Source organism: Macadamia integrifolia, chromosome 11 (genome assembly GCF_013358625.1).
Source record: "Macadamia integrifolia cultivar HAES 741 chromosome 11, SCU_Mint_v3, whole genome shotgun sequence".
NCBI lineage: Eukaryota > Viridiplantae > Streptophyta > Magnoliopsida > Proteales > Proteaceae > Macadamia > Macadamia integrifolia.
In genome coordinates, this window is record NC_056567.1 from 23755552 (window position 1) to 23778632 (window position 23081).

The following is a 23081-nucleotide window of genomic DNA, read 5'->3' on the forward strand; positions in this document are numbered from 1 at the left end:
GGGTCTCTCAAAGTTGGATTGGGTTGGACTAAGCTGATAGAGTTGGGTTTGGGCTGAGATATCCCACTCTTACCCAAGGTTGGGCTTGGGTTGAGTTAAGAGACCTTAAGGTGGGTTTGGATTCCAAGAAACCTAACCTAACCTGACCCATTGATACCTTTACATATCAACAATTAGTATCAGAGGAGGCATTGAGGCTATCAAATTTTCAAATCTCTCAACCCAACCGTAATGACCTTTAGTCCAAATACAATTTCTAATAATCAAAGACTTTAGTCTAAACACAATTTCTAATAATCAAAGGCGAACAATTTATCGTCATTAGAGAGTTTTAGAGTTTGTTTCTTTGAGAGAGAATAATATCTTTTAATTTATTTTATTTTAAACTGGTTATTTTAAAAAAGTTGGATACAAGATTGTTTCCTTGTTAGAACCTTCTTACATTCTTATTTTTATGTTTATAATCCAACAATTTAGATAGTTGAAGAATACAACAAACTCAGCCTTTTCCCAACTTAATGGGGTTGGCCATATGGATCCATAAAATAAATAAAAATAACAACCACAACAATAACATTAACAACATAGTTGAAGAAAGAAAGAGATGAAAGTAGATTAACTAAGAGTAAGAGGAAATAGGTACAACCCGACATGTCAAGAGAATCTCAGCTAAATGGGGTCGGTGCCTACACCTCCTCAAGATAGACCTTCCTCTCAAATTTCACGACCATTAGAGGCTTGTCGATGAATTTCTCTCCTTCAAAACGTGTTGGATTTCAACCATTGCAGGTCATCCAAGGTTGAAGATGAAGATGGTTTCACCTCCTTTTTATTTGATTTAATTAATTCCCTTAACCCTACTTTCCTTTTAATTCCTCCCTCTCCTTTATTACTTTTGTTAAGAAAGTATGTTAGACCCATAAGGGGGTAATGGTCCCACAATATGGGAGGTTTCTCTTCTCATGAGTGTCCTTGTGTGTGGATGGTTAGATTAGATTTGATTTGTTAGTAGTTTCTTTATTAGCTGGGTATATTGTTTCCTAGTTAGAGTAGTACAAGTTGTTTATTTCCTTTTTCCATTGTAATTACTTTTAAGTTATATATATATATATATATATCAGGTTGGTTGTCAATTACAAACCTTTAAATGATGCCCTTCAATGGGTTCGATATTCAATCCCAAATCAAAAGGATCTTCTACAAAGGATTTACCAAGCAAAAATCTTTTCAAAATTCGATATGAAATTTGGGTTTTGGAAATCCAGATCCATGAAAAAGACCGATACAAAACTACTTTTACTACCCCCTTCGGTCTTTGTGAATGGAATGTCATGCCATTCGGCCTGAAAAATGCCCCTAGTGAATTTCAAAAGATCCTGAATGACATCTTCAACTCATATGGACAATTTACAATTGTCTCTATTGATGATGTCTTTGTCTTTTCTGATTCAGTAGAATAGCATTTCAAACACTTAAGAACTTTCTCCCAAATTATTAAAACAAATGGCCTTGTTCTCTCCAAAAGAAAAATAGAGTTTTTCCTCACTAAAGTACGTTTCCTTGGCCACTTGATCGAAAGGGGTACCCTAACCCTTATCGACCGTGCCATTTCTTTTGGTGAAAAATCCACTGATCAAATACTTGATAAAACCCAATTACAAAGATTCTTAGGAAGCTTAAATTACGTTCATGACTTTCTTCCCCAAATTAGTAAAATTTTTGAACCTTTATACCTTCGGCTTAAAAAGAAACCAACTCCCTGGTCTCCGGCCCAAACCACGGCCGTCCAGACTATCAAAAAGTTAGTTAAAGAAATTCCCTGTTTATTTATTCTGAACCCTGAGACTTTTATAATTGTCGAGACCGACGCCTCAATTATTGGTTACGGAGGATTCCTTAAACATAAACTTGCCAATGACAACAAAGAACAATTAGTTCAATTCACTTCTGGTCTATGGAATCCTGCTCAAAATAATTACAGTACCATTAAGAAAGAAATTATTTCTATTGTTTTGTGCATCCAAAAATTTCAAAATGCATTATTAAATAAACCATTTTTAGTACGTGTTGACTGTAGCGCACTAAATTTGTTTTACAAAATGATGTTTCAAATCTTGCATCCAAACAAATTTTTGCCCGATGGCAAGCATATTTTCAATTTTTGAATTTCAAATTGATTATATAAAAGGAGAATCCAACTCTGTCCTTGACTTTCTTACCCGTGAATTTCTAAAGGGCCAGATTCCACAACTCAATCTCCTCAGGATGGCTCCCCCTAAGGAGTCTACCTCCTCAAATTCTATTATCAAAACAAAATCTAGTTACGGCGCCTCTGCTGCTGCCCCATCAAACTAAATTGTTACCAGGAGCCAATCCCGATTGGCCTCTATAAACAAACCATACTCGCATGCCGTGGTTCTTTCCTCGGCCGCCGTGGGACATCTCCAACCCACAAACAAAGCCAGTTCCAGCCTCCAAGCCACCCAAGCTAAGCCTCTCCAAACTGCCCAAGGTTCCAAACCAAAGAGCCAATACCATGAAAAACCTTTCGAAGAAGACCTCTTTATTATTGAGGAATCTCTCCAAAATTATATGGATTCCCCAATTCATATTGCCTAAAGAATTTTCTTCCAAGGGTGGCATTATCATTCCCCCTCCTCTGTAAAAACTTAGGAATTCTATGAGTAAATTCTCGTAGATACTGACTCTGTCAGATTCAAACTCAATTTTAATAAAAATGACAAATCCTTGGTTACTCACACTACTATAACCATATGCAAAATTCTTAGTTTTCAAGACTGGGGCAATCACCCTCTCACCACAAAAATTTTCCCAAATACCTTCAATCCTCCTGGTTACACATATTTTGATTACCAAGAGGCCTGGTACAAAGCCTTCTGCTTTCAAAATAGAATCAACCGCCATTCCTGGTTCTTCTGTTTTGACTACAAATTTAATAACCAAACTCCCCTCTGGTTTCCTCGATGGTGGGATCAATATGGTCCTATGATTGACATCTTTCCACCACAAATTCAAAATTCATTTCAAATATTTTGCCAACACTCCACTCCACATCTTCACTAGCCTGACCTCCTCTGATTTTTTCTCCATTGTCGTCTGGCATGGATACTTTTATGGGAATATGAAATCTATGATTTCTAGACTCCCGACTGGGTAGCTCCAGTCCTTTGCCGGATCTTCAACGTCAAATGATGGGACAACTGTGATGTCTCCAAATGCGAAAAAATGACACTTATACAAAGCCTTACGGGCCTCAAACCGGTTCCAGCCCTCCCTGCATCCTCATAATTAAGCATCAAAAGTGAAAAGGAAGCTCTTTGAGCATGCCTTGCTGAGCTCGGTTCTGACTCAGAAAACGAAGAAGACTCCAGCAAAGGCGCCTACAGTCTTAGTTCTATCAAAGGTTCTATGCTAGCCCATTGCCACACTCAGCAAATGGCCTAAGATCCCTATGAAGATGACCCAGACTATAGCCTACCAGCTCAAAAGCATCATCTTCAAACAAATTCAAAGAAGTAACCTCCCGCAAGTCATGACGGGCCACCACCAAATCAAAATCTTCTTCGATCAAACCCTGATTTGGTCCTTAACATCTGCTAGGACAGTTTTAAACTACCCGACCGGTGAAGTCGAAAACTCACCTAGTCAAATAACCTTGGACAACCTATTAAGGAAAGGAGGTTCTGTTACTGTCCCAGGTTAAAGGACAGTCAGGCCAATACCCGCTCAGATAAATATGGTACAAATACCCTTGATCAAACCAATACGGAGAATAGTGTCCCTGACACGTAGAATGCCGTGGTTCGATCATAGAAGATTCTAAATCAAAGGACAAGATCAACTCTAACTTTCGACGCCTACAGTGCCTTCAAACAGTATTCCAAATTCAAGTGCACAGTACCAAATGAAATGTAATTTAGTACTGTTTCAAATGAAATTAGAATAGTGCTAATGAAACCCAAATGCACCGAAAATCCAAATGTAATTCAAATGTGTTTCCTTGCATTATAAAAGGAGCACTACCTCATTTCCCAAATCACTTGTAAAAATTAGAATCAAGAGAGAGAGGCTCCCAAGGAAGCATCACCCTCTGAGTTCTGCAAAGATCGTTCAAGCTCCGCCAGATTTCCAAGTACTCCGTCGGTCTTCAAACAATCACTCCAGGTTCCGATCGTCTCTTATAAGTCCGATCACCCTCAAAGGTTAGCACCAGCAAATTCCAAAGCTCTCACTTAGATCAACACATCCTTCTTCTTCTCAAACCTTTTAACCCAAACCTACCCAAAGCCTTGTATCAATATCTCCAAATATTATATGCAAAGTTTATTTTAGTTTTTAAATTACATTATTATTTTTTGCATCTTGCATACAGCTCGCGTCTTGTTATATCCTTAGATCAAAGCCTACAGTCGTGCCTCTTGATTCTGGGAAATAGATCTAGTTAAGCAGCCTCTAATTTTCAGTCTTTATTTTCTGTTCTTATTTTGAGTTCATGGTCTTGCTTTGTTTATTTATTTTAATTCAGCACGATTTAGTTTTAAGTAAGGTATCGCACCTATCTTAGTGTTAGTCTCCTTGTTGGATCGGAGTACGGTATTATACCGGTCTTGTTCTTCTCATCATACGGAACCAGGAGATCACAATTTTCCTAAATTTTGGTGTAGATCGATCCTGTTATCTAGTATCGAACCCATTGAAGGGCATCATTTAAAGGTTTGTAATTGACAACCAACCTGGGAGTGCCACGTTCAATTTCGGCAGCTTTATTAACATAAAAAGCTATACAACTCCAGGGGGAAGTACTAGGCCGAATGAGCTTTTTGGACAGGAGGTCATTAATTTCAATCTTGCAAGTTTCTAAAAGGGTTTGGTTCATTTGGGCCGGACGGGCTTTGGTTGTGATTTGAAGGTCAGAAAAACCCGAAGCATAAGGAAGGGAAACCATATGCTGTTTGCGATGCCAAAAGGCATTAGGGACATCAGAACAAAGATTGAGCTCAAATTTGGACTTGATTTGGTTAATTTGGTGAATGGTTTTGGGATTTTTAAGTTGTTCAGAGATTCTTTGATGAAGAAGTTCTGCTTTAAGGAAATTTAATTGTTTAATTTTGTTGAGACTTTGGTTAGCAGATGTTTGAGCTTGTAAAAAGGGGAAGACAATATTTTGTCCTTAAAATTTTGTTGTAATTCCATCTTGAGTTATTTTGAAAGGCTTAATTTTTTCTAAAAAGGGTTTGCTAAGAATTATCGTTTGGTCGAGATCTTTTGCTAAGATAAAAGTTTGGGGAAGGCAAAGGCCTTTGTTACAGACATGGGTATTTGAAAGTTTATACTGGACATTCAATCCAGACCCCATTAGCAGTGTTTAGGCATTGATTCGTTCGTTCATAGAATTTGGTTGGAATGGCGCCTTCGTTGATGCAGTTAAGCTGGGCTCCAAAATCAACCAGGACAATGGTAGAGAATTTGAATGAAGCATTAATAACCAAAGTTATGTGGATGTACCAATTTTGGCAAGTAATGGTAGACACAAAACTAGGAGATTCAGGGTTAAGAGAGGCTTCAAGATTAGATGTTTCTTGAGCCGAAAAGGGATTTGTGAAAGGAATATTTGTAGTTAGTTCATTGGTTAATGTAGAGGCTTGGTAGTTTTGTTGTCGATTAAGAAAAGATAGTTGATGTTTAATATTTTTAATATCATGCTGTAAAATTGCAGTAGTGGTTTCAAGATTTTTGATTCTGCTGAAGTGATCAAAAGCATAAGGTTTTGATATTTTTTCAAACTTTTGCATTATTTGTTAGAGATTATAAGGTTGAGGAGAATTTTGTGTAGAAATATTTTGTTTAAGGTTTCCTAAACAGGCCTTCTTATGTTCTGGGTCTGTCAGATTGTTAATAAACTCAAAAATATTTGTTTGGGGAATGCTTTAAGCATTCGGACCAATTTGGGAGCACATTCTTCACAACATAAACCAATAATGCAAGAATCACAAGCACAGATTTGGAAATTCTTATTATTAGTTGAGCTAGAAATAGAGTGCTAGGAGACTTGAACTTGGTTCAGTTTGTAAGTTTCTTCATCAGAGGACGAAGAAGAAGTTTTTTGAAAAAGTGCAAGGATTCGAGTCTTATCTTGTTCAGATATTTGTAAAGAATTAATTCTTTTGGATATTCGAAAATATTTGGCAATGTGGTCAGGCTTACCACATCTAAAGCATCCTTGAGAATCAGGGTTTTGTTTAAAATCCTTTTGATTTTTAGGTGCCTTGAAACACTTCTTGTATTTATTATATTTTGGTTTTGAATACGATTTTTGATAAAATTCCGGGGTTGTAAATGGTTTGCGAGAAACATATTTCTTAGATTTGTAAAAATTCTTGTAATATTTGCGTGAAGATTTGTGTTTATGTTTTGTGGGTGGTATGAGGGGAGAAAAACCGAATTGCTCACAGAACCCACCTAATTCGCATTTGTAAAATTTATTTTCTTTATTAATTTGTTTTCTTAACCTAATATCAGTGCAAAGGACTAAACCTTCTTCATGAATTAAGTTAATAATTTGGTCGTAAGTCATTTGATCATATGGGATAATCCCATCATTTTCTTTGTGAAGTCTTTGTTTAATTTTCTCAGAAAAAAGAGTTAGAAGACCTATAAGAAACTTTTCTTTCAAACAAGGAAGATTAGCATCAGGTCTGGTAAGAGCTTTGGTTAGGAAGGTGTCTTTGTACAATTTGAAATCATGAAGTTTTTGCATCTAAGGTTTGATAATTGCTCGGCAGTTCTATCTTTGAGACAGGAAGGATTACCTAAGAAGTAATTTGCTATGCTGAAAATAAAGGTATTCACAGCATCTTCTATAGGTTCACCTAAATGGTTGAGAAGAGGAGTCCCGTCAGGAGAAGTTTGGATTGCAGTTAAGATTTCTGTTTTTTGATCGTCATTCAGGACATAATCCCACCAACCTTTGAGTTGGCCAGTAAAGCCAGAAACAAGTAGCAACTGCACTGTCTTCAGTATTTTGAATACGATGTGCATTGCTGACCATAGTCATTTCCTGTAATTTGTTCATGAGATTATGCTCGGACAGACCATCTATGTTCCATTCATAGATGATGCCACTTTGGTAGGAAGCCTGAGGGGTTCTTCCTCTTGCTTCGATTTGAAGGTCAGGGAAGGTTGGGTTTTGTGTAGAACTTTGACCAATCTGATTAATTTGAGAAAAAACATCAGACTCATTTCTTGAATCAGAGGAAGAGTCCGAAGAATATCTTTTAATGGTGCGAACACCACTACGATTGGTAGATTCAGCAGTTAGTTGGCTTTGAACTGGTGTTTGAGGGGCTTCTAAAGAAGTGAGACGATGATTAATTTGATCGAGTATATAAGATTTGTCAAGTAATTTTTATTGTTGTATAGGAATATTATAAGGTTTGAAAAGTGGAGTTGAAGAAGGAACCGGAGCCGGAGTCATGGATGATGAGGCTATTGATTTAGGTTGGATAAGGCATTCAACTCGTGAAAGTTGATCACCTATGATTTGAAGACTTAAATTTGTAAAATTTAATTGTTCAATTTGTTTTCGGTTCGGGTCTTCTTGTTTAGCTACTTTGAGTGGAGAAGCGATTATCTCTGTATTTTTAAAAGCATATTTGATGCTTTCCACCGGAGGATGGATAGCAGTTGTGGTTGGACCGGAATTAAGGGTCCAAGATTTATGAGAAGCAATTTGGGTGCATATTTGGTTATGCCAAGGGTAATCTATGTTATTATCTTGGGCATAAATATCAAAATATGTAAAAAAGAAAACATTTGTTTTAAGGTTTGTCATAAAATTATACCAATTTGTTCTAATCTGAGCTTGTTGTTCAAGATTAAAGGTTTTTAAGAACCAATCGCGTTTTTGTTTATTTTTGGGTGATTCAAAATCGGTTCTAAGGGTTTGTCAATTTGGTATTCATTATCAACCTGAATCATGTAGACTCCTGAGTTTCGTTCGGGTGGAACTACTTCAAAAGGTGTCGAAGATTGGGGTTGGTTTTGATCAGTTTGTTGTTGTTGCCCAGAGTGGATAGGTTCACATACAAATGATGAAATATCATAAGTACCGTAGACCATATTTTGGCTTTGGTGTAAACCAGAGAGATTTGAACTAGGAGGTGGAGTCCTAGGAGGAGGAATCCAATGAAAAGGTTCGGAAGAGGTCGAAGCTTCTGAGCAAGACCTCAAATTTTGATAAACTGGAGGGGGGATTTATCGATTAAACTTGAGGGTGACTAATCCATCTATAGTTTGGGAAATAGACTGGATGTTAGTGTTTGAGATTTGAGGCTATAGTGTAGTAGTTTGTAGTTTCCATTCTTCAGGGAAAGTGATGTCTTTCCACTGAACAAGTCAGGGGTAAACAATTTGTCTTTGAGTACAGTCGGTTTCAAGGTAAAGGGTTTGTCCTTTAGGGGATCATTTTAGGGCTCTGGGTTTGACAGTCTTCATAGGTTTGTATTTGATACGGTGAATGACTGCAATAGGAATTGATCTATGCATCATTCTATATCCATGGGTTTTAAGGTTAATTTTGAGGGATTTTAAAATATTTGGATCAATAAGTGCTATGGACATGTCCGGGAAAACATTAAAATGGACAGAACCATAACAAAGACTGGTTTCGATGGCTCCTAGAAGAGAATCATTGAAGTCTAAAAATCTTTGGTCACGAAGGGCCAATAACATAAAAGTGTTAAGGCCTTCTCTGTGAAGGGGTTTGATGGCCACCTGAATAAGGCCAATATGGATATAATTATTTTTGAGATGGTCTTGTAAAGACCTAGGATCAAAAAGGGTAATTTCTTGAGTTTCATTTGTGAAATTTATGGTTTGTTCAACAATTTTGATGGTTTCAAAATATGTTTACTAGTCATTTTGGTAAACTTCCTTTTGAGAAATCTTTGACATGTCCCAATTTTGAAGTTTTTTGTCTATGCTTGTTATTTGTTCATCATAATGGAACACATTAGAACTTGTGCTCGCCTCACTTGCCGATCTCATGGACATGGAGCGAGATAAACGATTCATTGTCTGAGATATCTTAAACTAGGGGTAACCTCCTAGATCTAGTCATTTGAAGGGGTATTTCCAACTTAATTTGGGCACAAATATTGTCTTACACTCTCTTCTGTCATTCCTCCCAAAAGTCCAAAGGCTTATACACTAACAAAGACTAAAGTAAATTGATAACGTAAAAGAAAAGAAATCTACGAAACAAAATAAACAGAATTTACCACCACCGTGGCTCTGATACCAGATAACAGAATCGATTTACACCAAAATCCAGGAAAATTGTGATTATATATATATATATAGACTGATTAAAGGGAGACTGTTAGTGCACGATACTGGGAATTCTAGCGGTCTCGGTTTCTCTTCATCCTCCTATGTGATTGCTTGTTAATAAACTTTAATACTATTACATGGTATCAGAGTATAATAACTGGTAATTGCTCTTCATTTGATCCCTGTTTTGATGGTCCATTACAGGACTGATTTGTTCCCTCGTTGTAGCAACATGTACTGCCTATCTACAAGTTTCTACATAATTGATCATGATACAAGGAATAACTAGGGTCGTCTTCGACTATTACTATGGTTTTCATGATGATTACTGGATTTGGAAAGTCAGTTTTCTACCAACAAATGGCTGTTGTCCTAGATTATGAAGATTATTACTGTAAAAAATAAACACTATAAGAACACCCAAACTGTTTCTTTTTAACGTCGCCATACACAGAAACTACATGCCCATCAAATAATATGATACAAATGAAGGAGTAGAAAGCTCCATCACAGGAAGAAAATTACATATGCACATTTACATAAAAGTAAATTGTTATTCTTTATCTATCGCTGTTTCAGTGATACAGCCAGTATGCTAAGAAATAACATGGCCAAGATAAAGATTAGGAGCACACATTGATTCAAGTAGCCACCTGAGAAGAAAGTAATTGCATTAGAGTACAACGGGAATACAACATAAATAATACAAATTACTTTATCATAACCTAGAATACTCTGACACTACAACCAATAACCAACCATTAAAAGGGGAGGTGTTTGGGGAAGGAGAAAGCATAGCAGTGTAGAAATGAGAAACTGAGAATCTTGGTCAACCAAAACAAGGGAATCAGGAATGTTACATCCTCACAAGGATAGGAGTTTTACCTCATATGGATAAGCTGGACTGGGATTCAATCTAACAAAAGGGATTGCCATACAAAAAGAAAAAGGCTTGATCACCTTAACAATGGGATCTTCTAGCAGTATTTCTCTTTTTTATTCCAGCAGGAAACAGCTTTATTTCGATTTTTTAGTATCTACTTTTTGAATCTCTAGCTTATGTCTATGTTTCAGTTTTGAAACAAGAAAGTTACTAGTTTTAGAAATTCCTCTTTAAGTTTCTAATCTCTGTTTTCTTAGCTTGCAAGTAGATTTTATTTATGAATTTAGAATGATGCTGCCTCGTAATCCAAGTACTGGCCTAAAAACCACTCTCTAAATAGGGTCACCTTAGAGACATATGCTTTTATGAATAAGAACGGCTGCTGATGCAGTGACGCTGCCTTGGGCTGCCTTGGGCCATTACGAACCGGTCGAAGACTCATATCAAGATGAACTAGGTCCAATTGGGTTTTGTGTCTAGTAGGATTTTAGAAATTTATTTTATTAGGGAGGATAATATCTTTTAATTTATTTTATTTTAGAAAGTTGGATACATTAGCAAGTTTTAGAGTTTGTTTTCCGTTACAGATCATAAGAGGTTGTTTCCTAGTTAGAATCTTCTTATTTTCATATTCTTATGTCTGCAATCCAACAATTTAGATAGTTGAAGAATACAACAAACTCAGCCTTATCCCAACTTAATGAGGTCGGCGACAAAGATCCATAAAATGAATAAAAATAACAACCACAACAATAACATCAACACACGTAATTGGAGGAAGAAAGGAAGAGATGAAAGTAGATTAGATGGGACTAAGAGGAAATAAGTACAACACAACAGGTTAGGAGAATCTCAGCTAAGTGGATTGGTGCCAACACCTCCCCAAGACGGACCTTCCTCTAAAATTTCACGACCAGTAGAGACTTGTCAATGTTCTCTCCTTCAAAAAGTGCTGGATTTCAGCCATTGTAGGTCATCCAAGGTCGAAGACGATGCTGGTTCCCCCTCCTTTATTCAGTTTAATTAATTCCCTTAACCCCACTTTCCTTATTATTCATTTCTCCTTTATTACTTCTGTTAAGAAAGTATATTGGACCCACAAAGGGGTATTGTGCCCACAATATGGGTGGTTTCTCTCCTCATGAGTCTCCTTGTGTGTGGTTGGTTAGATTAGATTTGATTTGTTAGTAGTCTCCTTAGTAGCCTAGGATATTGTTTCCTTGTTAGAGTAGTACAAGTTGTTTGTTTCCTTTTTCCATTGTAATTACTTTTGAATTGTGTATATATATATATATTGATTGATTGAAGGTAGACTGCTAGAGCACGATACTGAGAGCTCTAGCAATCTCGGTTTCTCTTCTTCCTCCTCCTATGTCATTGCTTGTTAATAAACGTTAATACGGTTACATGGTTTCTCTTCTTCCTCCTCTCACCACTTAGAAAGGATTGTCTCTTATTGCTTATTATTCCACCTTATGCACATTGTGGAAACAGCTAGATTTCTATCACCTAGTCCCTATGGTATGCCCTACGGATGCCAGTACCTTTCAGAAGGAGCATGAAATCGAACGGTAAATGACTTTCCAGCAGGTCTCAGAAAGTCATATACCCGGTCCCTGTGGTATGCCCTGTTGATGCCAGTAACTTTCAGAAGGAGCGTGAAATGGAACGGGCATATGACTTTCTAACAAGTTTCAATCCTGAGTATGATCAGGTCAGGGAGTAGAATCTGGACTGTGACACTTTTCCGATTCTCCTCCAGGCAGATAGTTTGGTTTCGCCTGAGGTTCATCGTCGCTGTGTTATGATGCCCCCCACAATTCATATTTGATATGCATTCCTTGCTACTCACTATTGAGGACTCCTCTAAAGGACTTAACCCCTCCTCGTGAGACTGTTCAATGTGATTATTGTGGTCACCATCATCATACTCGAGAAACTTGTTGGGAGCTCCATGGTTGTCCCAAAGGTGTGCGTAATAGCAAACCTAGAAAACAAGGCCCCTAGGCTCATTCATCTATTTGAAGCTGTTGACAATACACCAACTACTTCATTGTTCTCTCTGGATCAAATGGCTACCCTCAAGCAACTTAATGGCATAGTCGGGCACTCTTCTTCCTCCCTCTCCTATGTCCAGTCTTGGTCAATCAGGTAGCTTTTTTGTTTTTTCCTCTACTTCTCCCTTATGGTTACTTGATTTGGGTACTAATAAATCACATGACAAGTAGCTTTGAGGTCTTCCGTACTTATAATCTTTGTTCTGATCGGGCTAAGCTAAGCTATGTGTTGCTGGTGGTTCCTTGTCCATTATCACTGGTAAAGGTTTTGTGTCCTATTCCTCCATTATTTCTCTCCCCACTGTATTGTATGTCCCTAAATTATATGCTAATTTACTTCCCATTTTTTTTATCACTAACTATGGAGTAAAATTGTTTTATTCATTTTTTCTCTACTTATTGCCTTTTTCAGGATCTAGAAACGGGTGCAACGATTGGGTATGCTCGGGTTGGTGATGGGCTCTACTACTTGGATTTTCTCCATCTGATAATGCCTCCTCCTGTTGCAGCACATACTCTCCGCTTGGACAACTCTCTCTCTCAACTTCAGCTGACACTGCCATTTAGGACACCCTTTCTTCCATATTTTACATTGCAGGTATTCTGCTTTAATTAAACATTGTGGTTTGGAACAACATAAATGTGATGTATGTGAATTTTCTAAACATACACTGACATATTATCCCCTACTGATAATAAAAGTAATGTTCTATTTTCAATTATTCATTCTGATTTATGGGGTCCTTTCAGGGTAGTTGATAGGAATGGCTTTCATTGGTTTATTACTTATATTGATAATTGTACTTGTCTTACGTGGGTGTATCTTTTGCGTAGTAAGTTTGATGCTTTCTCTTATTTTCAGTCTTTCCAAGCCATGATTCGGACACAGTTTAGTGCCATTGTCTAGGCCCTTCAGAGTGATAATGGCACAGAGTATATAGATAGCACCTTTCAGACATACCTTGACTCTCATGGCATTCTCTCCCCGACCTCTCTTGTGTTTGAACACCTAAACAGAATGAGATTCCTGAGTACAAGAACCGACATTTCCTTAATGTCGCTCGGGCTCTCATGTTTGCTATTGATGTTCCCATATACCTCTGGGGTGATGTGGTTCTCACTGCTGCCCACCTTATAAACCGGGTCCCTTCTAGTGTGCTTAATTTTAAGCCACCCATTTTGTTTCTCACTGATCCTCCTATTGCTTCAAGCCTCCCTCCCGAGGTATGTGGGTGTGTCTGCTTTCTTCTCGGTCTAAACTTGATCCTTGTGCCCTACGGTGTGTCTTTCTTGGTTACTCGGTCTCTTAAAAGGGGCATAATTGTGTAAGTGTTATTATCCTCCTACTTTCCAATTGTATGTCACCTTTCATAAGTCCAAAACATATTTCATGTGACCTCTTCAGGGAGAGAGTTTTAAGGAAGAGCTTTTACTAGTTATTGATATGTCCCCAATTCAAGGCACATCTCCTGTTTAGGGGGAGCCACCAGATCAGCCAAATCATCTTGTAAGAGATGAGATCACTATACTCGGAGATCCAAGGAAAAAGACACCATTAATGACCAACCGTACCCCCCTAAAGAACCTCCATATGATCTACCAGTATCAAGTAATACTTCTCCCATACTTGATATTGTCTCTAATAATCCTGTTGCTCCCTTAGAGCCTTCCCTTCCTTGATATTGTAACTGTTGCTACCTTAGTGGATGATCTTCCTGTTGTTGTTAGAAAGGAAGTTCATTCCTGTACCCAACACCCCATTTCCCATTTTGTCACTATCTCCCTCCTATAAGGCTTTTGTTGCTTCGTTGTCTTCTGTGTCTGTTCCACAGGGTTGGAAAGAAGCTATCAATGATCCGAAGTGGAAAGCTGCTATGGTTAAGGAAATGTCAACATCAAACAAAAGTGGTATCTAAGAAGTTGTCCCTCCTCCTCAAAGGAAGAAGTTTGTTGGGTGCAAATGGGTCTTTAAGGTAAAGCAAAAGGGCAGATGGGGCTGTTGAGAGGTACAAGGCACACTTGGTAGCTGGAGGTTTCACCCAAACCTATGAGATTGATTACCAAGAAACTTTTGCACCTGTTGCAAAGATGAGTCTCTGTTAGGGCAATGTTATCCATTGCTGCCAATTTGGGATGGAATCTCCAACAGTTGGACATCAAGAATGTGTTTCACAATTGGGATCTTGAAGAGGAAATCTATATGGATGATCCTCTTGGGTTTGCATCTTCATCCACTCTAGGTCGTGTTTGCAAGTTGAAAAAGTCATTGTATGGCCTCAAATAGTCTCCCAGGGCATGGTTTGGCAGGTTCACAAGAGCTATGGAAGGCTTTGGGCACAAACAAAGTCAAATAGATCATACCCCATTCATCGAGCGAGGAGGTAACCAGATTATGGCTCTAATCATCTATGTTGATGATATAGTAATTACTGAGAACAATGATGAGAAGATTTCTAATCTCAAAGTCCTATTAGCAGTAGAATTTGAAGCTAAAGATTTGGGGCCTCTTTGGTATTTCCTTAGGATCGAAGTTGCACGGTTTGACAGGGGTATCTTCATATCCAAGAGGAAGTATGTGTTAGATCTCCTTAGTGAGACTAGTATGCTTGGTTGTAAGCCTACAGATGCTCCCATGGAAGTCAACCATCAACTCAATAGCTCAGTGGGTGAATCGGTCTATAAAGAACAATATCAGAGACTTGTTGGCAGACTGATTTATTTGTCCCATACTAGGCCTATTATTGCTTATGTTGTAGGAATTGTTAATCGCTTCCTCCATGATACCCATGCATCTCATCTTGATACTGTGTATCACATTTTGAGATATTTGAAGTCTTCTCCTAGGAAAGGTATTTTCTTCTAAAAAAGTGGGCACTTGAACATAGAAGCTTTCATTGATGCTGATTAGGCTGGATCTGTGGATGACTGACGATCTGCGTCTAGATATTATTACTTTCCTGGGGGAAATATAGTCATTTGGCGTAGTAAGAAAAACCTATTGTGTCTTGTTCCATTGCAAAAGCTGAGTATTGCGCCATGGCCCAGGGGATTTGTGAACTGACGTGGCTTAAGAGTCTATTTTTATGCGATCTAGGTGTTGCTTGTGAAAACCCTATGCGGCTGTACTGTGACAATCAGGCAGCCATCAGTATAGCTCACAATCCTGTCTAGCATGACGGATGAAGCATATTGAGATCAATAGGCACTTTATCAAAGAGAATCTTGATTAAGGGGTAACCTACATACCCTTTGTTAGTTCTGGAAATCAGTTAGCATATGTGTTTACCAAGGCTGTTCTCAGTAAGGCACTTCATCCTCTTGTCTCTAAGTTGGGCATATACGATAGATTTGCACCAACTTGAGGGGAAGTGTCGAGATGACCGTAATTAATTTTACCTTGGGTCTTTTACTATTTACTATAGTAGTTGTAGATAGGGACGCTTAGTCAACGATACCCTACTTTCCTATTTGGTTGTAACTCCTCTTATAAATAAACATGACCTCTATTACTAACATGCCAAATCATTCTCAAACCTCTGGTTCTCAACTGAAAACTTATCTGCCTTACTGTCACTAGACCATACATAGCCTTTGTTGTTGGTGTTGTTAGTTAGGTCATGCAATCTCCAAAGAAGATTCACTAGGGGACCACCTATTATAATTTGAAGTGTTTAAAGGGAGCTCCATGGAAGGGCTCATCTATCGTCCTCATGCAAGTGCTTATTTAGTTGGATTCTTTGATGCTGATTGAGCAGGTGTTGATGTTGACAGGAGATCAACCACAAGATATTGCACATTTATGGATGATAATCTTGTCACTTAGTGATGTAAGAAACACACCACAGTCGCAAAGAGCTGAGGCTGAGCATCGAGCCATGACTCATACTGTAACAAAGTTAATGTGGTTAAAGTCATTACTTCCAGAGTTGGGTTTTCTGGTTACTTGGCCTGCGAAAATGTTTTACGATAATCAAGATTCTATGTAAAATGCAAGCAATCCAGTTTTTCATGAGAGAACCAAGCACATTGAAGTCGATTGTCTTCTATGTGTGAGATTTTGTCATTAAGAAGTCAATTATCACTCCATTTGTTGCTTCAATAGACCAACTTGATGATGCGTTTACCAAACCCTTATCTAGTCATTGGTTTAGAAAATGATGTTCCAATCTGAGCATGAATAATCTATATGTTATAGCTTGAGGGGGAGTGTTAAGAAAGTATATTGGCAGTTCCATGATATGAGAGGTTTCTCCCCTCTTGCGTGTCCTTGTGTGGTTGCTTAGATTAGATTTGACTTGTTAGTAGTTTCCTAATTAAACTAGGATATTATTTCCTTGCTAGAGTAGTAAAAGTTGTTTGTTTCTTTTTTCCATTGCCCTCACTCACATCTGCGAGTCTGAGCCGTCACCCTCACACCTGCGAGTCATTTCAATGATCAAATGACGTGTATGCAATAGTCTCTCTTCTCCTTGTCCTCCTTAGCAAGGGCGACGATGATGACTGACTGGTCGCTACTGGTGCTTCTTCTTCTTTCTTCTTTTCCGGGTTCTTTTTCCTCTTCTCCAGCAGTTATGGTGGTGGCAGTTCTCCAGTAGCGGTTGTCGCTGCTGCTACTTTTGCTTCCCCGGGACTAGCAGTCACATTTTTTTTGGATGAATAAATGAATTTATTACCAAGCTGCAGACACATTATCTTCCCTGGATTTTTTTTTTTTTTTTTCAATGAATCAACCAGACTTTTTGCCTTTTCCCCTCGTTTTCCCACTGGATGTCACACTTAAGCAGGCAACAAGGCGACCAGTCACCTTAGATCACGAAAATTGCCTTGTGGCCTCGGTGAGGCCCTGAAAACTATAGATGGAGCTATCATGAATTATTCTCCCACCCTATTTTTATCGGATAGGCACGTATACACTTTGTAATATAACACGTAACAAAAATATCCCAATATAAAATTCCCTCAAAAAAATCATACTCTTGACAGTCATGAAAAATTATTGTAAAGCAAAGCTTCAAGCGTCTCAACAAATTAAAATTAAGTAGAGATTTGTAAATCAGATTACCAGAAAACAAGCGTGAGTAAAGCCTAAGGATTGGGGCATTGAGTTTGACTTAGCTCTGCACTCAACATATGATGAAGAAGAGCATCAACCCTTTGACTCCGTGTTTTTGACCTGCAAGACATTTATACGGAAAATATGTTAGAATCAACTTTGTGGGACTGAAACTGAAGAAATGATTATTTTGGTCCAAATAATGGGCAGAAGAACAATATCTACCCAACATATCGTGGCCTGCCCTTCCTCCCTGCTTCCTGGATCAAAGAAATCTATATGATTCAGACTTGAGAGTGAGCAAAAACTCATATATGGGAGTATCTATAATGGATTGAACATCATGATAACCGTAAACAATATTTGCTACTTCGACTCAACTCTTGTACATGGGGAATGAGACAAAATCTTTTTACTGCGAATTTTTAAGCTGTTTTGTTTCACTTATATAACTATCTGCTTATTGGATTCGTCAGATCCTTTCTTCAATTAGATGTTAATGTGAATGAACCATAACTGTGTCAAATAACAATGGACAAGAATTAGTGAAATTAACTAAGATAGTGCTTGACTGCAACCATGGATAATTGTCATGGAGTCATATGAGTTAGAAAAGGTGTTCAAAACGACATCCTAGGTCCCCACTCCCCCTCTCCCCCAAAGGGCCCAACGTATATTTTTTATTACGAAGAAAATAAAATCTATATGAAATTAGTAACCGTCTCAACAAAATGTACCCCCTGTAGTGCACAATATCATCAGCTTCTTCCAAAGAAAAGGGAAGGGGAGAAAATTGGCGGTAATTCAAAGATATCAGTTTTATCTTCTTTCGAAGAGAAGAATTACTAAAATCAGAATCATGAAATAGAATGATAAGTCCTTGTTAAATTACACTGACCACTGGTCATTCCTCAAAATACCATGTTCTCTGTTTCTCTAAAGAACATCCCTCCACTACAAGAACAATTCAATTAATCAAAATTTCCAAAACTATGCAGCATTTCCCTGTAATTTATACCTTTTCACATGAGTTATCAATCTGAAGTACAGGCGTTCATGCACAATGCAACACAACCAGGGATAATGATAAAACTTATTTACAAAGTGATCTGCTGGTAACAGAAGATGTATGTCTAAACAGATAGAACCTTAGAATTCTAAAGTTCAATGTAATATCACAAGTCAGCATCACAATGTGATGATCTCTACTTCTTCCCAAGAAAATGAGAATAGAGAAACATCTAGTCAAGATGAATATACTTTAAGAAAGGGGAAAGTAAAATATACAAAAAGCTTCAAAAATTAGAAGTAAAACAGGAACCTCCTAAGTTTCAGCAGTTTTATTTTTTTTTTCCTGGTAGAGATAAGTTTCATCAGTTGGGTACTTGTTCTGCCCTGCAAAAAATTCCTCCTTGGGGTTCTTCTATATGCCAAATTCTTTGTGCATTGTAGTATTTAATGCATTGATTCACATTCCCAAATCATCCTTTTTCATGTTCAATTAAAACTTAAGAAGAAAAATCAAATGCACAATAAAGTGGTCACTGAGGGATAATTTTGAGTCTTTGAATAAAATTGGTAGGTAAATAATGTCACAACTAACTTACATAAGAGTGAGATTTGTCAAAATGAACAATCATAGTGGAACAAAGGGGGTATTCTTTTTCTGTTATTGCAGTTGATGATTAGAAAAATTGACTCAATGAATAATGACACATGATATTCACAATAAAGCATTAATTCTTAAGGATTTTCACATCAATGGAAAGGGTTGGCTCTTTTATGGTGGTTACTGTCAATTGTCATTCTTCTGTCAAAGGGTGATGTGTAAGTTTATCATATGGTACAAACCTTGCCAACCTGATCACATTCATTTCCGGTTTCAAGTTCCATCTCTGCAAAAAATGCCTCCAAAACAAAAGCTACGACCTGAAAAAATAAAATGACAAAAGAGAATGTTTATTGTCGTTGTTTATAAGAAATCAAATGGAATGAATGAGTTTAATGAAACCTGCATTTTAACAATAATAGGTTCATAGAATTGCATCATACAGAAAATTAATATATATTCAGGAAGAATATATATTTATTCCTTGATAGCTAACATTGTGTTGTATGCAATGTATTGATTGTAACTCTAAGAACATCACGAGGACCATTACAAGATAGAACAAGTTTGGTGGGTATCCAACAATAATATTTAGAAACTGGGATAATACTACCAATATGGGCACTCGAACATCTTTCAAATATTTCCTTTACTACGTCATTAAAACAATAGTGCACTCCATCAATGACATATAAACAGAGTAATTACTTGAATTTTTCCATGACTTTTTTCTTGAATATACATCAGTAAAATTGAAATTTGCAATCATGAAATGGTGATTGAATTCTGTTCATTGATAAGATAAAGAGTAAAGACTGAATTTCATATGATCAAGAGAAATGCTTTCTCCATTAAAAAGCCCACATCAAATGGCTTGAGCTGCGGGACTCTAATTCGGCTTATTTCCACCACTCTCTGAAAGCTAGGAATAATGTTAACACTAGGGGTGTCAACCGGTCGGGTCGGGCCGGTCCGGTTTCGGTCGGGCTTAATCGGTCTTGAAGACTTTCAAAGGCTACACCGTGTCCGCCCATTTAACTAATCGGGCTTAGTTATTGAGGGCATGGTACACTTTATATTCGGTCGGTCAGCCTCGGGTTATAATCGGGCTACCTTAATCGGGTTTTAGTGGGCCTTAACCGGGCTACGGACATGTTTAATGTTAAACGGGCTTTAATTGATTTTTAAACGGGCCCTCTTTAAAATGTGCTCTTATATTCCGGCCCACTCATGCAAGCCCAAAAAAATAAAAATAAATCAATAAATGATACCAAATATAACCATTATTTAAAATGTGAACATGTCTTTACTTTTTAGTTTTTATTCTTTAATTTGGGGGGTAAAATAGGTATTTTACAATCATTAAAGGGTCGGGCCAAGTCGGTGCACAATAGGCCGGTCTCGGTCGGGCGTTGTTCGGTCGGTCTCGGTCGGGCGCCCGATGGTCCAATTAGCAAAACTGAGACCGACCATTTATAAACGGGCCGGGCTCAAGCCCGACACGTTTAATAAACGGTCCGGGCCGGGCCGGTCTATAAATGGTCGGTCGCGGTCAGTTTAGTCGGGTCAGGCCACGAATTGACACCCCTAGTTAACACTATCCCTACCTGATCTCATCAAGGCCGAGACTATCGCCCATTTCCAAAGGATCTTCACTCCCTCCACCACCCCTCCGCCCCTCATCCCCCCAATCTTCCCAACAAGTTTGTCCCCAATGAGCTCCTCCCCTTCCTCCAATCCATCCCTAGTGAGGAAGAAATCCTTTCAGCAATCCTTTCTCACAAGGCCAACAAAGCCCCGGGCCCTGATGGTTTCAGCATGGGCTTCTTTTCCACATGCTGGAATAACATCCGCAATGATTTCATTTTGGCTGTGCATAGTTTCTTCTACAATCCAAACCAAATTGGAAAGATTAACCATACCTTCCTTTGCCTCATCCCGTAAATAGAAGGTGCGGTCTCTATGAATGATTTCATACTCATCTCTCTCTGCAATCTTCTTTATAAATTTATTGCCAAAATCCTTACAGAAGTCAAAATGTCATTGATTCCCTTGTCAGCCCCAACCAATCTGCCTTCATTGCGGGTAGGAGCATCATTGACAATATCATCATTTGTCATGAGATTGTCCAGGGTTTTGATAGCAAAAACCACTCCCCGGCTACCCTCCTCAAGATTGATATCCACAAAGCTTTTGACACAATTAGTTGGGACTTCATCTCGAATGTTCTAATCCAAATGGCCTTCCCAGCCTCCTTTGTTCACTGGATCCATACTTATATTTCTTCTCCCCCCTTCTCCCTTTCCCTAGAAATCCTTTCCCGCTCCATCCAATTTACCACTGACATCCATCTCATCTCCCTAACCCCAAGTGCAAAGCTCTCCTCCTCTCCCACTTGGCTTTTGCTGATGATATCACGATCTTCTCCAACGCCGATCCTCTTTCCATCTCCACCATCATGTCCACTCTTCACAACTTTGAAGCCCTTTCAAGTCTCAAAATCAACCTCCTTCTGTCCAATATCTTTCTCTCTAGTCTTTCTCCTGAGGCCAAGGAAACCCTTCGTGCCATCTCGGGCACCCCCCTGGGTTCCTTGCCAGTCAAATATATGGGCCTTCTTTTAATTTCCTCCAAGATTTCTGCTCACCATTGCTCCCCCTTGCTTGACCAGCTCAGGAAAAAGCTTCAGCTATGGAAAGGTAAGATCCTTTATTTTTTTGGCCATCTCACCTTGATCAGATCAGTCCTCCAATCTATGTATCTCTACTGGACTGGTAACTTCATCCTCCCTGCTTCTGTGATTAAGTCTTTTGAGGGAATTCTCTGCTCCTTCCTCTGGAAAGGCTCTGAGTCCTCCAGATTCCTTAGGCCTCTCAACTGGAAGAAAGTCTTATCTCTCTAAAGAAGAACGAGGATTAGGGATCAGAAGAATTAAGGATGCCAATTCGGTTGGTGTCCTTGAGCTTATCTAGAAAATTGTGTCCAAACACAAAAGCATTTGGGTTAATTGGATTCACTTTGGTCACTTTGGACAGCCCCATCCAACTCTGATGCTTCCTAGATCTAGAGAAAGATTCATAAGCATAGACCCATTGCTCTCACTACCATTTCCCACTCCATTGGAAATGGTCAGTCCACCTCCCTTTGGAAGGATCCCTGGGACCCGTCGTGTATCCTATCCCATCTTCTAACTCCCAGAGTTATCTACTCCTCTCTCCCTGCCAATGCTCTAGTCTCCTCTATCCTCTCCCCTAGTGGTTGGTTCCCCCCATCCTCCTCTCCTCCTCTTGCAGACATCTGGTCTTCTCTCCCCCCTCTCCCTCTGGTCATAGAGATAGAGATGACAAATGCAGTTGGCTTCCCTCCCCCAATAGAATCTTCTCTTCTACCTCTGCTTGGTCCCACATTAGAAACCCTTCCTTGCCTGTCCCATGGCATAGATTGGTCTGGTTTAAGGGTCACATTTCTCACCACGGCTTCACCCTTCGGAGATGCCTATCCAACTGCCTTCCCACCCAATCCTTTCTCATTCACCGCCTTATCCTTGTCAATCCTTCCTGTTGTCTTTATATCTCAGGTGTTGAAGATATCTCCCACCTCTTTTTCTCTTGCCCCTTCTACTCCCTTGTTAGGAATTTGGTGCTCTCCAATTGCTGGCTGAATTCCGGACCTATCCTCCCTTTTGATAGAGAATGTATTTGGCCTGGTCCTTCCATTTGTGACACTCTCACCAAACTTGCTTTCTGTGCTACTATCAACCATCTTTGGATGGAACGTACCATTCGTAAATGGACCCCAAAATCTAGATCTCCGGATATGATTTGGAAAACTATCTACTTTGATGTTACCTCTAAAGTCCACGGCCTTCATGCCCTTCATCCCCATCCTGTCCCTAAATCCCCAAAAAGCTCCCACATCATCTGTTCTTGGAACCTGCAGGTAGACCTCATCAATCCCGCGTGATGTAGATGAAGCCCCCTTTTTTGTTCCAGTTTTGGACCCAATTGAACTCTTTTGTTTCTGTTTGTAGTTCCCCTCGGGCTGGCTTTTCCTTGTTGGCTTAAGCCTCCACCCCCTTTTTTCCCCCCTTGTATATTCTTCTCCTCTTGTAATGAATTATTTATTCAT

General features: G+C 38.7%; 1 protein-coding gene across 4 annotated transcripts in view; it reads right to left on the minus strand.

Annotated features, from left to right (window-relative positions):
* Positions 1-9766: 9766 nt before the first annotated feature.
* Positions 9767-23081, minus strand: part of LOC122092726 (two pore calcium channel protein 1A) — a 111882-nt gene continuing 98567 nt past the window's right edge. For all 4 annotated transcript variants that reach the window (XM_042662967.1, XM_042662966.1, XM_042662965.1 and 1 more), the window contains 4 exons: positions 19196-19273; positions 17570-17604; positions 17354-17464; positions 9767-10004 (listed from right to left, as the gene is read on the minus strand). In XM_042662967.1, coding sequence (XP_042518901.1) covers positions 17377-17464; positions 17570-17604; positions 19196-19273 — 201 coding nt within the window. In that variant the 3' untranslated portion in view covers positions 9767-10004; positions 17354-17376. The remainder of the gene's footprint in view (positions 10005-17353; positions 17465-17569; positions 17605-19195; positions 19274-23081) is intronic.